This window comes from Pagrus pagrus (genome assembly GCF_965226575.1).
Source record: "Pagrus pagrus genome assembly, chromosome: 21".
NCBI lineage: Eukaryota > Metazoa > Chordata > Actinopteri > Spariformes > Sparidae > Pagrus > Pagrus pagrus.
In genome coordinates, this window is record NC_140208.1 from 11,450,721 (window position 1) to 11,470,323 (window position 19,603).

Consider the following 19,603-nt stretch of genomic DNA (forward strand, 5'->3'; position numbering starts at 1 on the left):
TGTTTTCAGGTTAAAGGGGCCCATTAAATTCAGTTTGTTTAATAGTTATTAGCAACCAGGGGAATACAAGTTTATACACTGAATACAAGGTTTGATGTGTTCAAATTTTAGAGACTACACAACTGTAAATGGAAATGGGTGGCAGGTCATAACATCAGATTTAGAGAAGGATATTAACAGAATAGATTGGGAAGGGTAGTGGTGTAAGTGAGATGCATTTGTGAATTTGCCAAATTATATGTATATAAATAACAAACTAAACTATATGTAAAACGATTAAAGTATTGACCAAAAATTGTCAGGTGAAGTTAAAAACTACCTGTAGTATTGTCACAATATGTTTCCTATTATAAACTATTTCCCATGTGACGTTCACACTTTAAGTTTGACGTCACATCCGGCGTAAACAACAATACGGAAGTGGGAAGAGAAATCCCGAGGTGCAAAATGGAGCAGTCACGCTAAATATATTGGACGTGATTTGTTACCGTCGTGTGCAAGTCAGGATTATTATGCAATAGTTTTTATCTTCACAAGCGACAGTGAGTCTATGCTATGTTTATAACCCGTCAATGTATGTTAAGCTAGCGGTAAAGCTAATGTTAATGAACTGTCTAGCTAGCTATGTAGCTAGCGAGCTAGACTGTGTAGCGTCAACTTCTACTACACTTTCGAAAATGCTACCGAGCTGTCATTAGTGTTAATAACTCAAACAATTTGTTGATATGTCCTCTTGTAGCTAGCGATGGAGGGCTCCAAGTCGTCGAGCACAACCATGCAGGTCAGCTTCGTGTGTCAGCGGTGCTGTCAGCCGCTCAAACTGGACACATCCTTCAATGTGCTCGACCGGGTCACAATCCACGAACTTATCGGTATGTATGCACACCTGTAGAAGGAGATGTAGTCTATTGGCGTTCTCACTGCTTCATCTGTCACGCTTTGATCCCTGTGCGTCCCTCTGTCCTCCTCAGCTCCGTTAGTCACAGTGACCCCCAGTAAACAGGCTGACAGCTCTGAAGGGGAGACAGCACCAGAGGTAGGTACAGCAGTAAACATGCAGTGTATCTGAAGATGGGACTGGTCTGTGCAGGATGGACAGGTCTTTTGTTTCAATCAGACTTTTGTTTCCTTCAGAAATTATGTCAACTGGTTGAACTGATTTTTAAAATAGTTGCAGATTAATTTAAAAGTTGACAACTAATCAATTTATTGATTAATTGTTGCAGCTTTAATAACTACTTGTATAACATACTGAAATCTTGAGAAGAAATTATAATCAAGTGTTATGATTTGGGAATGTTGGATTATTTAGCTAGTTAGCAAAAGTATATGTAAATAAAATTCTGATCTACTGCATGTCATGTTTCTGTATTTTGTTTCTGTTGTGAAAGCTTCAATGTTATCTGCAATACTTTTAGAAGACTGTAAGACTAAAACAACTAAAACAAGAATACTTGATTCTCAGAACGACATTTATTTTCCTTCCAGGAGAATTTTGTAGAAAACAAGCAAGATGGAGTGTCAAGAAAGTACATCCCCCCTGCACGGTGAGCACTCAAGTGTTTTTATTCAGGACCTGGAACAGAATACAATTTATTCCATCTTGCGAAGGGCTCATTGCATAGGTGAAATCTAGTCTTAATAAATCATATAAAATGCAAGTTTACTTCAAAAACGATCAAAGGTACTGTGTAGGAGTTTGGGCAAAATTAAAATGCCTTTATTTTAAATGGCAATATATATTAGCATAGACAATATTTCCCTTATGCAATGAGCCCGTCACAAGATGGAATAAGCAGTGTACACCTGAAGTATCCAAAGAGCACCTGTATGTGACCGCCATAAAGACCTTGCAGTGCTGCAGAAATCAATCTGTCAAATGAATTATGGACGATGGACAAAGTTGACTGAGCTGCTGAATCTTTCCCTGCAGGATGATGTCCACAGAGAGCGCCAACAGCTTCACGCTGATCGGAGAAGCATCCGATGGTGGAACCATGGAAAATCTTAGTCGTAGGCTTAAGGTAAAGTCTTTGAACCGTAATGTTCTTATCTGACAGCTTGATAGTGACGTGACCATACCAAGTGACATTGTGCCTCTGATCCCACCCTATCCAGGTGACCAGCGACCTGTTTGACATCATGTCAGGCCAGACAGATGTGGACCACCCACTGTGTGAAGAATGTACTGACACCCTGCTGGACCACCTGGACACCCAGCTGAACATCACAGAGAACGAGTGCCAGAATTACAAGTGAGTTAAATTCCTCTATGTTTCAAAAACATTTACGAGAGACAAAAAATACTGTAACCTGGTTTGGTTAAAGTCCTGATTTCAAATAAAATGAGTATGCATGTAATAACATATGCTGTATTTTCAGGCAGTGTCTGGAGCTGCTGTCACACCTGCAGGTGGAGGAAGAGGAGACCCTGCTGGCAGAGCTGCAGCAGCTGAAGGAGGAGGAGGAGGCTCTGGTCCAGGAGCTGGAGGCTGTGGAGGAGCAGAGGGCCGCTGTGGCCCAGGACCTGACCCAGAGCAGGGTCCACTCTCAGCAGCTGGACACGGAGGAGCTACAGTGAGTGATCTGAGAGTAAACAGATTATACTGCTGTATACTGAATGAAACAGCAGCTAACAGCTCCGTTTCTTTCCACTGCTTTTTGCTAAAAGGTACCAAAAAGAGTACAGCGAGTTTAAACGGCAACAGCTGGAGCTCGACGATGAGCTGAAGAGTGTCGACAACCAGATGCGTTACTGCCAGATTCAGCTGGATCGCCTGAAAAAGACCAACGTGTTCAATGCCACATTTCACATCTGGTACAAACCCATTCTCACAAAGAAATGTTGTTGTGCATTTTAAGAGAAAATCATTTGTTTTCTGTCAACCAATCAAGCGTGACTTAGCAACTACTTGATAGAGGCCTCCGGGACAAAAAGTAATCAATGCCCTATTGACTGAGACTTGTTTGTTTTGTTTGTGCTCAGGCACAGCGGCCAGTTCGGTACCATCAACAACTTCCGACTTGGTCGACTCCCAAGCGTCCCGGTGGAGTGGAATGAGATCAACGCAGCCTGGGGGCAGACGGTGCTGCTGCTGCACGCTCTGGCCAACAAGATGGGGCTGCGCTTCCAGAGGTACACACACACACACACAAACTGTTGAATCTCTTTAATAATTAATATTAATCAGAAAAATATTTGATGTCATCTTTAATTTGTAATGTATTTTGTGCTCTTACACATGTAAAGCCTCCTACTAATAAGGGCTATTTTAAGTCTGTTTACCAGGCTTGTATTTGTTCCTTTGCTCTTCACCACATTGTTTTTTGTTATTTACATTCAATTATTCAGTGCTATTGTATCTTAGTACATTATCTTGATTTGCATTCTGTTGCTTTCTTGTTTGTTTGTTGCTTCATTTTACCTTCATTGTTCAGAATATACATCTGTAGTCTCTGGGCAATAGATAACATAATAATAAATAACATCTCTGTTCCGAAAATGAACACTATAGGATAAAAACACAGTTACAAGATAATACATATTCAGTATAACAACAACAAGATTTTCATTTTCAATTTCATCTTGAATTTAAAGGAGACATATTATGTTCATTTTCAAGTTAGGTTTACCTGCTTTAATGCTCAAAAAACACATCTGTTTTCTCATACTGTCCAGTGCTGCAGCTCCGTCTGAAGCACTCTCCTCTGACCTTTTTAACTTTCAAGATCTCAACTCTTACAAAGCACTGAAGAAAACAAAAAAGCTATAGGTGTCCTTTGAAATCAGTGAAGCTGCAGCGCTCTAATTATTTCTCTCTTATTCCTTTTTTTTATATCCTTTAAGTCAACAGAAAGTTAACACAATCAAGAAAGTTAACACCACTTCTCTCTCTCTCTCTTCAGATATCGTCTTGTCCCGTATGGAAACCACTCATACTTAGAGTCCCTGACAGACAAGTCTAAGGTAATACATGCAGTATTCTCACACCCGGCTCTCCTGTCACTATTTCAACTCCTCAAGGCTCCAATCCTGCCCTTTCTCTGTGTCTTGTGTTTGTCCAGGAGCTTCCTCTCTACTGCTCAGGTGGCCTGAGGTTCTTCTGGGACAATAAATTCGACCACGCCATGGTGGCCTTCCTGGACTGTGTCCAGCAGTTCAAAGAGGAGGTGGAAAAAGGAGACACTGGCTTCTGCCTTCCATACAGGTCAGATACCTGCAGAGCAGCAAGATGTGAACATTTGTCCTCATTCTCATTAACCAGGGCTACACTGCAGCCATTTAAGATGAAGCTGTTAATATTCATGAAGTTTAAATGCAAATTTTAAACAATTATCTTCTCAATCCTGAGGGGCTGGAGAATTGTCTGCCATGATTATGCTATTGAGGCAAATAAAGGACATTTGGGAAAGCTTTGGCTTTATAACCCTTTAAATTATTAAAACATGGCCGCCAGGACAACTTTTACTAATGCACTTACTGTAATCAGCCTTATAAAGGTCACCGTGCCTTCAACTTTCACTGCTGACAGCACAACCTCACTCTTTAATATGGCCAGCAAAGTTAATGTTAAGTTTTGTATGGCACAATAATATTACGTTTAACTTTGCTGATACCACGTATGGCCGGTTAAACCGCCTCATACAGTACATACCACAGACTTTAAGGCTTGATATACTTATCATATCAGTTAAGTTTAATTTTAGTGGACCTGACTCTGGAACAAAACACAGTACTTTCTCTAAATGTTTACTTGCTTTCAGTAACTGTTGTTTATTTTATTTTTATCAACATTCAATTATTTTAATCATAACTACTTTATAAAACTGTATTTGTGTTTTATATTTAATTATTTAAATGGATTTATTAAACATAGCTATGTTTTAGGGCTTTTATATAACTGTTAATTGTTTAAATTTTTTATCAGATTATCTGATGTAAAACAAAAGTAATTTTTTCACCAGCCAATTGGGGGACTTTCTTTTCTTTGTCTGTATTGTTTATCCCCCTCGATGATCTCTTGAGAATAAATAAAGGTTGGTTGACTGATAACATATAGTTATCGGTTAGAGGGATGTCTGATCTAGATAGCTGCCATAAAGGCTTAGCAACACTGCTCACTCATGCAGTAGTGTTATTAGTCCTGCAGGGTCTCATGCCAGCTAAGATGTATTGCACAAACAATAAAAAGGGGTTGATGTCGGATCTAACACAGCCGCAAACCAGATTGAGAGAAAATGAAGAAACCTAAAGGAACAATTCACTTAAAAATGACAACTCAGTCATTATCTTCTGTACAGCTCAGCTCAAAGTCTGTGACAAAGGTGGGAGACCGGACGAGTTGGCAATTAGGAAAAAAGTTACTCACTTACTGAAAACATAAATCAACCGACGTAGCAAAAGATCAATCAAACAGAAGAAAAAACAATGCCGTCAGTCGGGGAGAGGGAGTTAGCACGTACACCATATGCCTACTATCTATATGAATTGCCAGATTACAATATTGATACCAGTACATCCACGAGGCCTTATATACTGACTGTAATCAATGTTTCATTCCTCAGGATGGACGTGGAGAAGGGCAAGATCGAGGACACGGGCGGCAGCGGCGGCTCCTACTCCATCAAAACCCAGTTCAACTCTGAGGAGCAGTGGACCAAGGCGCTCAAGTTCATGCTCACCAACCTGAAGTGGGGACTTGCCTGGGTCACCTCACAGTTCTACAACAGATAAACCTTCTGGACATTGTTGTATTGAGTTCCGCAAAGTAATTCGCCCCTCCGATAAATGGATTTTCGGACTCTCAGCCAAAGGAAAATAAATGGTTCTGTCGGCACCATTTTGCAAGTGTTTTTTAGGATTTCCAGTACACAAAAAAAAGCATGGAGCAAGTCTAGATCTTTAGTCCAGATTGTGTGTTTTTACATGTTACATCATAGAGGGGGCAGTTTGTTTCTATTTTGCTGCAAAGGGGAAATGATCAATTGTGGGCCCGCCGTGGAAGCACTGAAGACGGGCACGGGTTGACGTCTGAGCCAGCAGGATAAGATAACCACGCGCGTGTCTTTTAGTTCCTTTTTATCGTCTGCTTCGCTAATTAATATCTGGCTTCTTTCTGAAGAGCTGACATCGCATTAAGACAATTTCACGTCCTCAGACTAGAATGTAACTTGAAAGAAATCTTCGCCAAATTCACTTCTAACCACTTTATGAAGTTCAAGGTGTCCTTGCTGTCCCGTTGCGCTGCACCTTTGAAATCACTGTGAGAGTTTTTCTGTCCCAGTTAAAGACGCTGTAAGAGTATGATGTCATAGTCGAGTTCAAGGTAGGGTTTTTAATAGTCTCACGATTTAGTATAAAACAGGAGTGTGTCAGTATTTCTGCAGTCATCACATTTGCCACATACTTTACAGGTAAACCGTTGTATTTAGATGCACTGACAGCTTCTTTAAGTTCACACTCTGCACCATCATATGAACTCTGTTTTAAATAGGATGGATACTTTTAATAAACATTTCATGCTGTGAAAAACAATGTCTGGGGTGGAGATTTTCTTAGAAATTATTATTTATTTCTTGACATGTGCATCAATCATAAACGTTGCAACACATTTAAGGATAAGTTCACCCCAAAAATGAAAATTCCATTATTATCTACCCACCTCTGTGCTGATGGCAAGTCAGGTGAAGTTTCGTAGTCCTTAAAACATTTCTGGATCAAGATGCTATGGCCACAGCTATTCGCACCTTTTTAAAAGGTCAAAATCTTGACTGTAGCTGCTAAGCCTAAAGCGTTACCACTACACCTTTCATCGGCACGGGGTGAGTAGATGACTGAATTTCACTTTTGTTTTATTTAGATGTTACCCTGTTCCAACACACCTGATTCAAATGATCAGCTCATCATCAGGCTCCACCGAAGCCTAAAAAGACCCATGCTTGCTTTCACGATGAATGCATATTAGCTACCCTCTGATTTTCCAAAATCAAGACACAACATGTTAACCAAATGTAGTTTTAATGATTTCATAATTATTTCAGTTCAATTTTAACTCTCATCACAACACTCACTCATAGTCAGCCCCCCTTTAAGGTTAACAAAAACATTAGAGGGGGTACATTTCTTGGAAAAATATGGACTTAACAATTAAAATAATAAGCTGACTTCCAGTTATCCAGAAAATATTTAAAATAGGTCAAAACCAGTTACTCTTTCCCAGAATCAGCCCTCTTCTGTGTCATCTTCTGAACCTCCATGTCAACAAGGCAGGCCTTGAACTTTGGTCATCAGTCATTCCTTATTACTTGTAGGAGCCCTTCCTTAAAGTCCCAGGTTCAAACCTATAGGGATACATATGTGAAAATGACCACTGTAGTTCTGAAAAATAGTTTAATAGATGATACATTTCAAGCTGAATGCGATGAAATTTCATTAATGCTTCTTCTTCTTCTAAACCGTCCACAGAGCACAGGCAGGTGATCTTCCACAGGTGGCATACCTCTCCGCCTGTCAGTTGTGCAATTTTTCGGGTGCTTTTACTATTTATCATGTAGAAAGCCCCTTTTTGAAATGAGCCAAAGTTTGTTGTGTTAGTGCATGCATATGGGCAAATCTTTGGGTTCTATAGAGCCCACAGCCAGAAAACGGCCCTTCATGTTTTACCACTCGGACGATGGTGGTGGGTGCTACTACATCACCACATCATCCATCATTTTGGTTCCATTCACACTTTTAGTATCCCTACATCCCATCATGCTCTCTGCTCTTGAGAGAGAGCAAAGAAGGAGTTTCATCAAGTGTGTAACGTCTCCGTGTGGCTTTGTCCTCACTGGGGATTTTCTTTTAGGATCTTTCGGTTTGCTTCAGTCGGAGGCACTGCTGCTGTAGCAGCTGGAGGTGGAGGGGAGAGGAGGTGCCATGGGTGTGCTGTTGCTGCCCAGGGCTTTTCGGATATGGGGCATTAGGAAAGGGTCGTTAGCCAGCTGCAGCACATCCACACGGTCCTCCTTGTGATAAGCCAGGCAACGTCGAATGAAGGCCTGTGATGGGAAAGAGGGGACTCATTATTTCCAAACCAACTTTCTTTCTGTTCTGCCGATACTGTTTTTTCTTCACACTTTTTCCATAATAACATTTCTTATATCTTTGTGCCTATTACAACTGAGACAAAGTCCTTCCAAAGGCCAAAAATCTTAAACTCACACCAAAATCATCTAGATGGATAAATAACACTACAGGTAAGAGGAAATATATGCTTTTTTTATTTTGGGTTGAACTGTCCCTTTAAATCTAAACTGCCCATAGGTTCACAATCAAGAAGGATCCTTTACGGTTGTGTTAAGACCCAACATCCTGTTTGATCAGGAATTGTATCACACTCAGAGCTAAATATTTCATTAAAATCTGAAGGAAACTGAATGAGTGATGTCTGTAAGACAGTTTGGTGGGAACAGTGTAGTGAGAACAGAGAAGTGACTACCACACCTTTGCTTCTGTGGTGACCACAGGTTTGGGGGGAAACTGCACCTCAGTGGCTTTTAATATGGTGTTTTCTTGAAGGATATCCTGCTGGGACTGGTTGTGACCAAACGGCTGGAAGTGGACAAAGAAAGGGAGTCTGTTAACGGACGGATTACTTTCATTTTTTCACAAATATAACAACGAAGTTCAGCTGTTACCTTGCGTCCATATAAGCACTGGTAGAAGATGACTCCTACTGACCAAACATCCACCTTGTTGGATATTTTGGGGGGCTCTTTACCCACCACAAAGCATTCAGGAGGCAGGTACCTGTAAACCAAATGATCACAACCTGAGATTTAAATGAGTTTCCCCTCAACAAGTTCTCTCTGACCTTGTACACAATTTTCTGAATGTAGCGGGGGTGTGACTTCCATCAAAAGTCGACACCTCAGCTACAAACGTGTGAAGCTATTGGTGTTGGTTGGTTACTACATGCTGTGAAAATGTGTCTCTATGTACCAGTAGGTCCCCGCTCCTTGTGAGGTCAGCTCGATGCCATCTGCAGAGCTGTAGCTGTCATCATCCATGATCTTGGACAGGCCGAAGTCAGTGATCCTTATCTCTCCACAGGCTGTGCCGTTAACCAACAAGATATTTCCTAACAGAGAAAGTTTTCAGAGGTACCAAATTCAGTATAGTAGTTATGTTTTTACCAACTGAGGGTGATTACAAAATGCTAAAACTTTAAGAATACCGGGCTTGAGGTCGTAGTGGATGATGGGCGGCCGAATCTGGTTGAGGTACTTGAGGGCGTTGACGATCTGCATGACAATAGAGCGGCCCTCCTTCTCGGTCGTCAGCTTATTCTGCTTCAAGTAGAAGTCCAGATCATTGCCTTCACAGTACTCCAGCACTGTGCAGAACCTGCCACAGGAAGCGCAACAAATCATTGAGGAAGTTTTAAGAAGTAATTCACTAAGTGACAGCTTCCGCACTGTTTTCACATCATCTTATATACAATGATTTGTCCTTAAATACATTTATTATAGTTGTATTGGTGCACCTTTATGAGCTTTATGCAGAATGATTCACTTACGAGTCTGTGTCAATTGAGAAATAGTCGTAGAGTTTGACTATCCTCGGGTGGTCAAGTTCTTTGTGGATTCTGTACTCTCTACAGGCGTGTCTGAGGAGACATTAACAACCACACATTCAGATGGTTTTAGCTGGAAATTTCATTAAAAGGTCAAAACATTTCCAATAATGAAAAGCAAGAAGGCTTTTTACAGCAGGCGCAGTAAAAGGAAAAAAATAAATAAAGGTTCACGGCTCACTTGTGGTAGTTTTGCTTCTTCTCCTCCCTCCAGTTCTTGTTGAGTTGATGGATCTTAATGGCCACATACCTTTGCTCTGTCAAGTCAAAAGCCTGGAAAAGAAAAACATCAACGCACAAACCAGGTAAGTGAAGTGCCCTTGCTGTATGTTTTTCAGAAAGACCCAGCACAGCTTAAAGATTATGAAGTGGTACTTCAACTTCAAGTCAACTGATGCTTACCTTGAAAACTTCACTAAAGCCGCCTCTTCCAAGTAAATATAATAGCAGATATCGGTCGTTCAGTGTAGGGTGGTCTTTAAATCTAAAGAAGAAGACTTTCTTGGATTATTTGGCTTTTAAAAAAATACTTTTTCAAGTTTAAAATACACAACAGAACATGTGTAAGGTATATTACACAGAGATGATACATACTGTGAGTTGTCCTCGTTATGGATTCTCTTCAGCTCCCGAATGTGCAGGTTTCTCACTCGCTCCAAATGCTCAAGCTCTGACTGGATCTCTGCTTCTTCCTGCACACAGACATCCATCTATTATCTACCTCAAATCTTAATAAACAGGAACAACATTAGAGCTAGGTCTCCAGGTGAGTAGGTAGTAGCAAGTTTCAAAATAAGAGAAACGAGGAAGAAGCTGCTTTAAGAAGTGAGTTGGTACCTTTTTTAGATGACCGATTCGAAGTTTGAAAATCTCCTCTTGCTCATGATATTCTGCTAGTGACAACCTGTGTTGGACAGAGAAGCAACAGTTTGTAATTTATAACAATACAGTATAACCAGAAAGTTAGTGAGCTACACACTTACTTCAGATTAAATGACAGAAACAAAGTGAGAGACTCTTCATGAAAGAAGTCTGACTCAATGTTCTTACTACTTGTGTCAAAAAGAGAAACCAGTTCATGTCTAAATCACCATTTTATTGATATGTATTACTATTGCAATCTATTTCAGAATCACTGCTTTAGAATTAAACAATGAAAAAAATCTATAATACAAAAATAAACAATAAAACAAACAAACACCCCAATATCATCTGGAAAATCTATCAGCAGTTCAGGAATGACTGCCTCAGTGTGTGAAGTAATTGAGCCATTGTTTATAGTCTTACGCTTCATTCTCCTGGCCATTGTTCCGGCTCTTGCGTCTGTTCTGTTCGAGGCTGGGTGGCGGCGTCTGGGCCATGGAGGGAGGTTTCCGCTTCCCCAGCAGCTTCCTCTGCCTCTCAATGTCCTCCCGCTGCGAGTTGACTCGCTCCTGCTGCCTAGAACATGTAAGAACAATCTACTGTCAGCATTCTCATATACAGAACGGGCAAAATGCAACAAACGTTTGTGCCTATACGCATGCTGACTTGATGAGGTTCTGGAAGGCGTATCCGTCTGTCCACTGCTCGGTGAAGGAGGCTCCGTGCCGGACGGTGGTGAAGTGGCCCAGACGCAGGCGGTCCTGCATGCTCTTGTCCCTGCAGGCCATCTTCTCCTGCTTTGACTAGATAAAAAGAGGAATTGACACACAAAACAGCTTAACTCTACCACTAAGGGGAACTAAATCAACCATAATTAAACACTTTACCAGTTAAAAGTTCGACAAGTCGAGTGCTAAGATGTCTGTACACACACCTTCTCGATGAGCAGCTTCTTGCTCATGGTCACACACTTGTTAAGCCGTTCTTTGAAGCGCTCGAGCATCTTCTGCTGCTCGTCCACCTGCCGCCTCAAGTCACAGTTTGCCTGCCGAAACATACATCACCACTCTGACATCTAATACTTATCGCAAGAAGGATTCGAGGCGGACATGATGCAACAAGTATCAGTGTGTCAGCTTGGTTTGCTGGCATTCACACCAAATGTAAATTAAACAACAATGGCATTTGAAAGTTAATGAGCACATAATTCACGACGAGCTGCCACCAGCTTGTCTTGTCTTGTCTTGACAAGTGGGAGGACATTTGTCTAGTTTGTGAAGGGATTATTAGACATTTGTGAATGGGCCTTGCGTAAACATTAATGTGACATCCATCATCAATTTGTAAAAATGTTTTCAGAAATAATAACTTGTTTCCACTTTCCATCCATACTCTGAAGTTCTGTCAGATGTTCCAGATGTCCCGAAGTAAATGCGACCCATCAGATTTTTGAGAAAGATTTTTTCTCGTCTTACCCTCAGCAGGTCGTCTATCCTCCCCTCTTTCTTCTCCAGGTCAGAGTTCTCTTTCTTCTCCAGGGCTGTCAGTTTCAGCAGTGTCAGTTCTGACTGAAGAACGAGGGCAAACATAAACAACAAGCTGACAGTTAACATCTCATCCCGCTCAAATGATGCAGACACCCCTCGGGCCAGTCAGTAACAAAACACACCATCACTTAAAAAGGTATCAAAATCAGTCGTTGGTGTCTCGGATTTTAGATGTGAATTTAAAATGCTGACCTTTAACTAGCCCAATTAGTGTAATTTGCAATGATAGCTGATGAACTGCGGTGTGGGTGGCAGGGCCTTTCACAGTCTGACCTTTAATTCAAGCACCCACATCTTGGCCAACTAGTTGTTTTTTTTTGTTTTAAACAGCACAACAAAGTGCAAAGTTACGTCTTCAATAAAAGTTTGGACGGAACTGAACTTATGGTGGCTGAGGTAACACTTTTTCTAACCAGGAAAGGTCAGTGTTAAGTGGAGATGCATGTAGGTCTGTTAGTGAGTCACCTGGATGGCTTTGTGTGAGCAGGAGTGTGTCGGGGCCGTCTTAACAGAGCTGCAAGATGACGAGTCTGTGTGGGCCGAGCCTGTGGACGAAGGACTGCCGTGCTGAAACTAAGAGACAGAAGAAGAGAGAGGCAGAAAGACACGGGAGCCAAAATATTACAAATGTGTAATACAGACACTATAGAGATTATAAAATAGGTGAAAGGGATAAAAAAAAACAAGAGGAAGAAAAAGCTGCATTCCAGTAAATTTTAAAGAGATAAAGAAATATTAGCAATTCAAACAAATTGCATTCAATAGTTGATATTTCCAGAAAAATTTCAGGACAACAACAAAAGGGAACGACAATGGCAGTCAATTACAGGGCATTGTAAAATCTCTCCTTTTTAGTGAATATCTTGTATACTGTTGCCAGCTTGTTAACAGGAAATAGTGATTTTGAAATAAACGTGTCCATATAGCTTTCACAATACAGGTCTTTCATAAACCAAAATCAACCCTGCCGTTTCCCAGTAGAAGTCTTGAGAAACTACTGTACCTGCAACTAATACACTACAAGTTACTACAACATCCACACACCAGCGCTAATAAGAGATCCATCAGAGGCAAAAATCACCGTCAATTACCACCAACAACATCTTCTTTATGGCAATAAAATCTGAGAGTAGTTAGGAACAAAATGTGTAAACAGACGGTGTTTGTTAAGGCTTCATTCAGACACACAAACACACAGGCGCCTCATTCACTTCGATGGGGGGTTCAACTTAAACCGCATTTCTGTCTCGTTAGTAGCTAAAGCAAAATATCACCACAAAACCAGCATGTTGCTTCTTTAATTTAAACCACAGTGCTGCTTTTGGTCTGGGTGCCCAGTAACGATGGTAAAACAAAGTCTTAACCAGAAAGTGAGTTCTGAAGATCCCACCTAATCCTGAAGTCAGAGGTACTGATCAACAACCCTGCACACCTCCCACACTTAAACATTTTGTACAGTCCTTTTGTGTCATGGGACACCAGAAGTCATTCATCATACCTTTTACTTGAGCTCTGCTGTTGTAGGAAGCTGTTTGCATACTGTTCACAAGGTAGTGAACATTGTAGTTTGATGAGTCTTGTACTACAAGAGAGTCTAAATACACGACACGGTCATCGACAACCAAGAATTTGAGACTGCAGCCAGAAATTTTACATGTAGACATGGTCTTCCTGTTTTACATGCCAGCTCATTGTGTTACAACAACATAAGCCACAGCTTCTCTGGCCAGTTGTTCAATTTTATCCTGCACTTGATCCATCCAGTTAAAATATATCACACGTTCAGCTGTACTGCCTGAAATATAACAAACACTGTCACTCACTCCATTGTATTCAATTTCCATCAAAAAGGAAAACATCTAATTAAATAAATCTTATAAACTCACTCAGTGAAGGAATGTTTTGTTACTTCCACTGGTCGAATGGATCCAGACAAACCAGAGACATATCTATTAGCCCCGGAACGGATTAGACTTTGGTAAAAGAAACTAAATCGTAGCAATGCATGCCCCGCCAACCCTTTCCAATTAAGAGGAAATTGATGCTAAAGGAAAACAGACAAAGACCCACATATCCAACAGATGGATTTGACTCTGGCTAAAAGATTAAACAGCTGGTAAACCAACAGTGAAACAATTGAGGAAAGAGAGACAAAGCGGGAGAGAGCTATGGAGATGGATGCTGGTGCTCACCAGAGGATTAGACAGTGAGTGCTGTGGAGAGGAGCGCACCAGCATGGGGATGCCCCGGGCAGGACTGGTGCCAGAGCCACTGCTACCAGCAAACTGGCCACAGGGCAAGTTGACAAGAGTGTATAAACAAAGACAGAAAAGAAAGAAGACAGAGCTGTTATTTAGGAGGAATTTGATGAAGGACCATACCAGCACAGTTGGAACGTGAGGGTGAGGACATCACACTAAAGTTTGAGAGTGAAAGTGGCTAGAACGCAAAAGTCTGTAGTTTGTACTCACCTCAAAATAGTCACTTATTTTGTGCCCTCTTCCTTTTCCTACAAATACAGGACACGTATATTTAAGAAAACCAACTTAACTGATCCTTTACTATATTCTGAAACATATACATTTAATGTAGCACACAGTAGCTAACACAAAATGCAATTTTGCATATTAAATGCACACTAAATTGCATTTTTAAATTTAGAAACCAAGAGGAAACAGTTGAGCCTGGATTTACCCTGGCTGTTGCTGTCATAGATGTCTCCTTTTCTCTTCCTGCTTCTCTGGTCACTGGCCTTCTTCTCTGGTGTCTGACGAGCAGAAAAGCAGCACAGATTACATTTAAATGTGACTCCATCAAGTTTATTACATTAACCACATTAACATAATGGCAGACAGACTTAATTGACAAAATGAAGCCTTGCACCGTGAATTCATGAGGGTATAATTGCACTCCTTGCTAAACAGAAACATTTGACTACAGTTTAATCCGATTAATAGCAGCTTCTTCTTTTCTATATCTATCCGTTAAAAGCCAAGTGACCCATTCATAGTCAATCAATGACCAAACTCAATCAATTCAATCAAATTTCTTTCCTTGTGATAAAGGTAACATATTCTATTCCTCGTTTGCTGAGAGCCCTTTACATCCACCCATGTTGGTCCCCGGACCCCAGTTTGAAAACCACTGCACCAGTCAGTGGGAACATAAATAAGATGAATGAATGAAGAGTTAGCATGCACCACTGTACACTAATTACTTTGTCACTAGTTGCACACAGCCAGAACACAGCACTGTGCCAGTGCTGGAGAAAGGTCTGGCTACACCAATTGTCATTCTGGTATAGGGGGGAGAATGCTCTGACTTGTTTGCATGTCTTTAAACTAATCACAATTGTCTTGGGAGGCGTTTAACCCAGGATGCATCGACAGTGCCCCTGCAAAACAGTGTCGGAGGAAACTTGGTTTGCACGTGGGGAGGCGAGCCCGACATTAAAATGGCTGAATCCCCGCAAATGAACAGGTAAAAGCTGCTAGCTTGTTCACGTTTGTTAGTGTGAGAGTCACTTGCCACTGACAGGCCGGTGACAGGCGCTATACCAACGGTCTACATCCGGTAGGTCAGACTTCACAAATAATCAATAGGGATACCACTGAAGGTCAGAAGATGCAGACTTATTATCGTGATCGACTCTTTCTTGGACCAACCTCTAGTTCCTTGTCACTGAGTGATCCCGCGCTGCACAGTGACTGGTTGGAAGATTCACTGTTGGCTGAACTCTGGAGAAAAAAAACACATAAGACCTGATTTATTAGTCATGTGCTTCTCTTGATAGTAGAACTGGAAACTTGACATGTAAAATATTAACATGACAATTTCTAGCAAAAACATTGTATGCTGCCACAAAAAATTCCAAGTATAGATTTCCACATACATTTCCCATCTGACAAAAGATACTAATTGGCTTCCACCTTTAATAACTCACCTTTGTGGAAGTGTTTTTCCATTCCTTGTATCTTACTTTTACAAGGATCTTTTAGCACATGCAGCTCACAGGTATATCTTACTGTCACTAAGATAAAATCTCTAAGCTAGGATGCTACAGTGGAAGTATAATACACATCCACTTGCAAATCTTCAGTTCCCATCCACTTGGTAGACTCGCTCGTTGTCATTCATACTATTCATGGCCAGCTGCACAGCCTGATGAGGCTCAGAAGAAACAGCAGGCTAATTGGAGCAGGAGGCTAATGCTTTTAAGGCCTGCTGGGTTTCTACTGCTCAAGGTCAAACATACAGCCAAGAAATGTTCTCATTTTTCTCTTTACATGTACACGACACATTTTCCTCATAATGTCTTGAATGGCACTTTAAAATCTGACCTTAAATCATTTGCGATCTAATACCACAGTGAGCAGGCCGCACAATTCATTTCAGAGCACACTATAGGCCGGAGCATGAATGAGAGTGATTGCTTTCTCAGGGGTTGCCATTTTCTCAAATGCGCACCCACACACAGTAATACCCAGTTCAACAGCAGGGTTGCAGCATAGCACGCAGCCTATGCTGTGAGCTTGAGCTGCGATGCCATTTCTGTGTCACTAGGCTCCACTGAAACAAAGAGCTGCTGGCCGGCTCCCATGTCAGCCAAGACAGAGCTGGTCTTGTTTTAGCTTTAGCTCAGGGAGGCAGGATCAGTCCGCTGAGAAAAGCCCTGAACACAGAGCATCAGTCAATACTGGAAACAGAGAAGACTTCCAAGCTTCACTAAACTGAAGGACTGACGAGCTAACCGACTGCTCATGTTTGCATTCACACACAAACGACAGAGGGGTTGCCTGCAGGAAAACTGGGAGCTACTCTTTTGTATCTCAAAAATGTATTTCTCTAACTCTAATTACATCATAAAGTGTAACATCTGCACAAACAATCTGTACTTGGGTTGCAGCAATATACCAGTTCAAAGGTATACTGTCAGTGGTATTAAAGTTGGCGATTATCATACTGTGTACATTACATCTATGGTATTTATCCTACCGTATTATTGTTAATAAAAAATATTTCAAGCTTAGTGAAAATCTCATATCATTGCAGCCCTATTGTACTCTTAGTACTCATACAACATATCTATTAAGCTATTAAGAGATGCCAACCTTGGTCACACCTACTCCAGTGAAGCGAGCCTCAAGCAGTTCCTGCCTGCGTGGGTCCAGGCCTAAAGCCTGGCTATGAAGTCCTTCCATCATGCCTGGAGAGGAGAAATGAACAGTGAATGAAACGGGTTGGGTTATTGTCATACAAGAGAAGACTGACACACATGAACAGGAAGGCAGAAGCACATTAGCTAGCAATACCATGCATGTCAAATATGAATTGGAACCAGCTACAACTTCTGCTTATATTCTTGTATATTTTATATTTTTAACTATACATCTCATGTTTCATTGTAAGAGTGGAAGGCAAAGGAACAGGGAAACTGCATTTGACAAAACCGCTTTGACTTGGTCATAACAATCCCGTTAATCCTGAGGTTTGACCAGCAAAATCCAACGCCTTTAACACAGCTGCCCGGGGAGCCTAACGTTGGATCAGTTAATCTGACAACCCACTGTCCAAACCTGACACAAAGTAAACTCTGTTTGCTGACTGTGTTTGCTAGGTTGCTGCCCTTTCCAGAGAAAACCGCTTCAATTAAAAAAATTCTTTAGAAGAAAGCTAACAGGAAAAAGCCCCCTGCCTGCTTTGCCTCTGAAATAACAAGAGTTGACATGAGAAATGGGCAGCCAGCATGATTTTGCATCTTTGCAGTATACATTTTGTGATCTACTTGCACTGATAAAGAAGGGGGGGGGATTCTATAAGACTTTGGTGCATATGTAGGTCATTGATATCTAGTCCTAATCGCACCAGTTAACTAAACTTCAGCTGCTGGTGCTGAAATGCTATGCAAAGCAGATCCTAGAAGCAAGTGAATCTGAATCTGGACATTACTCGTGAGGGAAGTAATGCCCCACTGTCATTACATTACTGATTCAAGTCAGAGAGACATTAAGGCAGATGGACCAAGAATAATCTCTAATCAAATCCCCACTCATATAAATGGTTATCATAACCATCTGAAAGGGCAGGGCACCACTTCCTTTGGCCACTGGGAACTCCTACCAAACAGGGTGGCTGTCAACTAAAGCAATGATTCATGGCGATGACAGTCACTCTAAAACAAACAAATAAACAAGCAAAAATCAATAATTAACTCTTCAGTTTTACCAAGGCAGCAACGTTAATCATTTTGCCCAACAAGCCTGTCAAAACAATGCTGACCCACCTCATAGGAACATACAAGTTAGCTTCATCTCAACTGTAATATCAATCCACACACTCAACTTTATTGAAGTTAAACGATTTTTCAGCTAAAGGTCATTTCATGACATTTTGCGGAACAACCATTACGATGCTGACTGACAAGAAGACGTTGACTAATGGCAAGCTCGGCTAATGCTAACTAGCTTTCTAGTTAGCAAATGCTAATATGCTTGTCAAAATCTTGCGAACATTTTAAGAAAGAAAGGCGAAACGCTGTCATGAATTTCCAAGGTATTACGTATCAATTCACATCAGAAGTTTAAGCAGTGTTACCAGTAAATAGGCTGTTACTGGTGACTGAATAACAAGCTAACGCTACGAGCTAGCGTCAAGCTATCTAGCCAGCAGGCTAACGTTAACGCTGGCTGCGGTCGGACTCACCTGGAGAACCTTTCGCAGTTATCACAGTCACTCACACTCCTAGAAAGGGTGTTGTCCGTCCATCCAGAGACAGCAAACTCCTTAACGACTCCCAGTCCCACACACCTCAAATACAGTCGATTGAATCAAGTTATCCATTTACAGTTATTTCAAATGCAAGGAAGACATTTGTTAGCTTAGCTAATGCTAGCTAAGGAGAGCGGTGCGGCTGGCTCCTGCCGGTGTCATCCGGACAGGAGGCCCTGATCCTCGGGGTTTCCTCGTCCGTCTTGGTGCCCCTGCACGGGCGAACCTGGAGCTGTCAATGCACTGAAGCCTCTTTTACAAGTGTTGTCACATTTCTGCTTCACTCGGTCTTTCTATTGTCATTATCGAGCGGTGTAACCTTTACACCGGCAGGAGAAGTTCAGCCACCTTGTTAGAGTCCATTCTGTAACTGTTAATAAAAGATCATTACCCCCTGCAGCAAGGCCGCACAGGGCTCCAGGGAGAGCTTTATGTGATGCTTCCCATGCGCTTGTTTAACAGATAATGAAAGCTCCTCAGGTCAGAACCACCCCAAACAGGCAGGGTACTGTAGGAGATGGAGCCTGGCAGGGCCCCAGACCTCCAGGGGCTCCAGGAGTCACAGGTTCACTGTGTGCCACTTGTTTTTTCTTTCTTTATATTTGGTCATTTGACTTTTAATCTTATTTGTTTGAGATGTTTTCACCACTAATGTAGGCTGCAACATAAACTAGGTCTTTAATTATGCATTTGTTGGCCCTGTCTTCTAGAGCCACAATATTAGGAAGGCTAATTAAATCATTATTATTATATTATATCATCTTATTTGGATGAACAGTGTTCAAGCCGATTATATTAGATTGCGCA

General features: G+C 41.4%; 2 protein-coding genes across 3 annotated transcripts; one reads left to right on the forward strand and one right to left on the reverse strand.

Moving 5' to 3' along the window:
• The first annotated feature begins 413 nt into the window (after positions 1-413).
• On the forward strand, positions 414-6,535 carry becn1 (beclin 1, autophagy related). The gene is made up of 12 exons (XM_084342297.1): positions 414-542; positions 740-872; positions 972-1,036; positions 1,489-1,547; positions 1,934-2,024; positions 2,119-2,255; positions 2,383-2,577; positions 2,672-2,818; positions 2,987-3,136; positions 3,907-3,967; positions 4,066-4,208; positions 5,566-6,535. Exons 2-12 carry the CDS (start codon positions 746-748, stop codon positions 5,732-5,734), a joined length of 1,344 nt encoding a protein of 447 aa, XP_084198423.1. The 5' UTR covers positions 414-542; positions 740-745; the 3' UTR covers positions 5,735-6,535.
• Positions 6,536-7,001: 466 nt separating this feature from the next.
• LOC311250539 (serine/threonine-protein kinase tousled-like 2) lies at positions 7,002-19,259 on the reverse strand. 2 transcript variants are annotated; one of them, XM_084342295.1, is made up of 21 exons: positions 18,731-19,259; positions 17,140-17,234; positions 15,694-15,765; positions 14,723-14,795; positions 14,500-14,537; positions 14,221-14,313; positions 12,494-12,601; positions 11,957-12,049; positions 11,416-11,526; positions 11,148-11,284; positions 10,905-11,057; positions 10,455-10,521; positions 10,212-10,309; positions 10,020-10,101; positions 9,799-9,890; positions 9,561-9,650; positions 9,219-9,388; positions 8,984-9,122; positions 8,680-8,791; positions 8,486-8,593; positions 7,002-8,040 (listed from the first exon to the last, which is right to left on the reverse strand). In XM_084342295.1, the coding sequence occupies exons 2-21, from the start codon at positions 17,230-17,232 to the stop codon at positions 7,864-7,866; spliced, it is 2,106 nt and encodes a 701-aa protein (XP_084198421.1). In that variant the 5' UTR covers positions 17,233-17,234; positions 18,731-19,259; the 3' UTR covers positions 7,002-7,863. The 2 variants fall into 2 exon arrangements, with proteins under 2 accessions (XP_084198421.1, XP_084198422.1); XM_084342296.1 differs by lacking the exon at positions 14,221-14,313.
• Positions 19,260-19,603: the final 344 nt, after the last annotated feature.

Excerpts from the sequence above, each read along its gene's own strand:
- becn1 (XM_084342297.1), top strand. The coding sequence starts at position 746 with ATGGAGGGCTCCAAGTCGTCGAGCACAACCATGCAGGTCAGCTTCGTG. Across the intron at positions 3,968-4,065 it reads CCCTGACAGACAAGTCTAAG|GAGCTTCCTCTCTACTGCTC; the intron begins GTAATACATGCA and ends GTGTTTGTCCAG. Across the intron at positions 4,209-5,565 it reads GGCTTCTGCCTTCCATACAG|GATGGACGTGGAGAAGGGCA; the intron begins GTCAGATACCTG and ends TTCATTCCTCAG.
- LOC311250539 (XM_084342295.1), bottom strand. The coding sequence starts at position 17,232 with ATGATGGAAGGACTTCATAGCCAGGCTTTAGGCCTGGACCCACGCAGG. Across the intron at positions 15,766-17,139 it reads CTGGAGTAGGTGTGACCAAG|AGTTCAGCCAACAGTGAATC; the intron begins GTTGGCATCTCT and ends TTTTTTCTCCAG. Across the intron at positions 10,310-10,454 it reads GAATCGGTCATCTAAAAAAG|GAAGAAGCAGAGATCCAGTC; the intron begins GTACCAACTCAC and ends GTCTGTGTGCAG.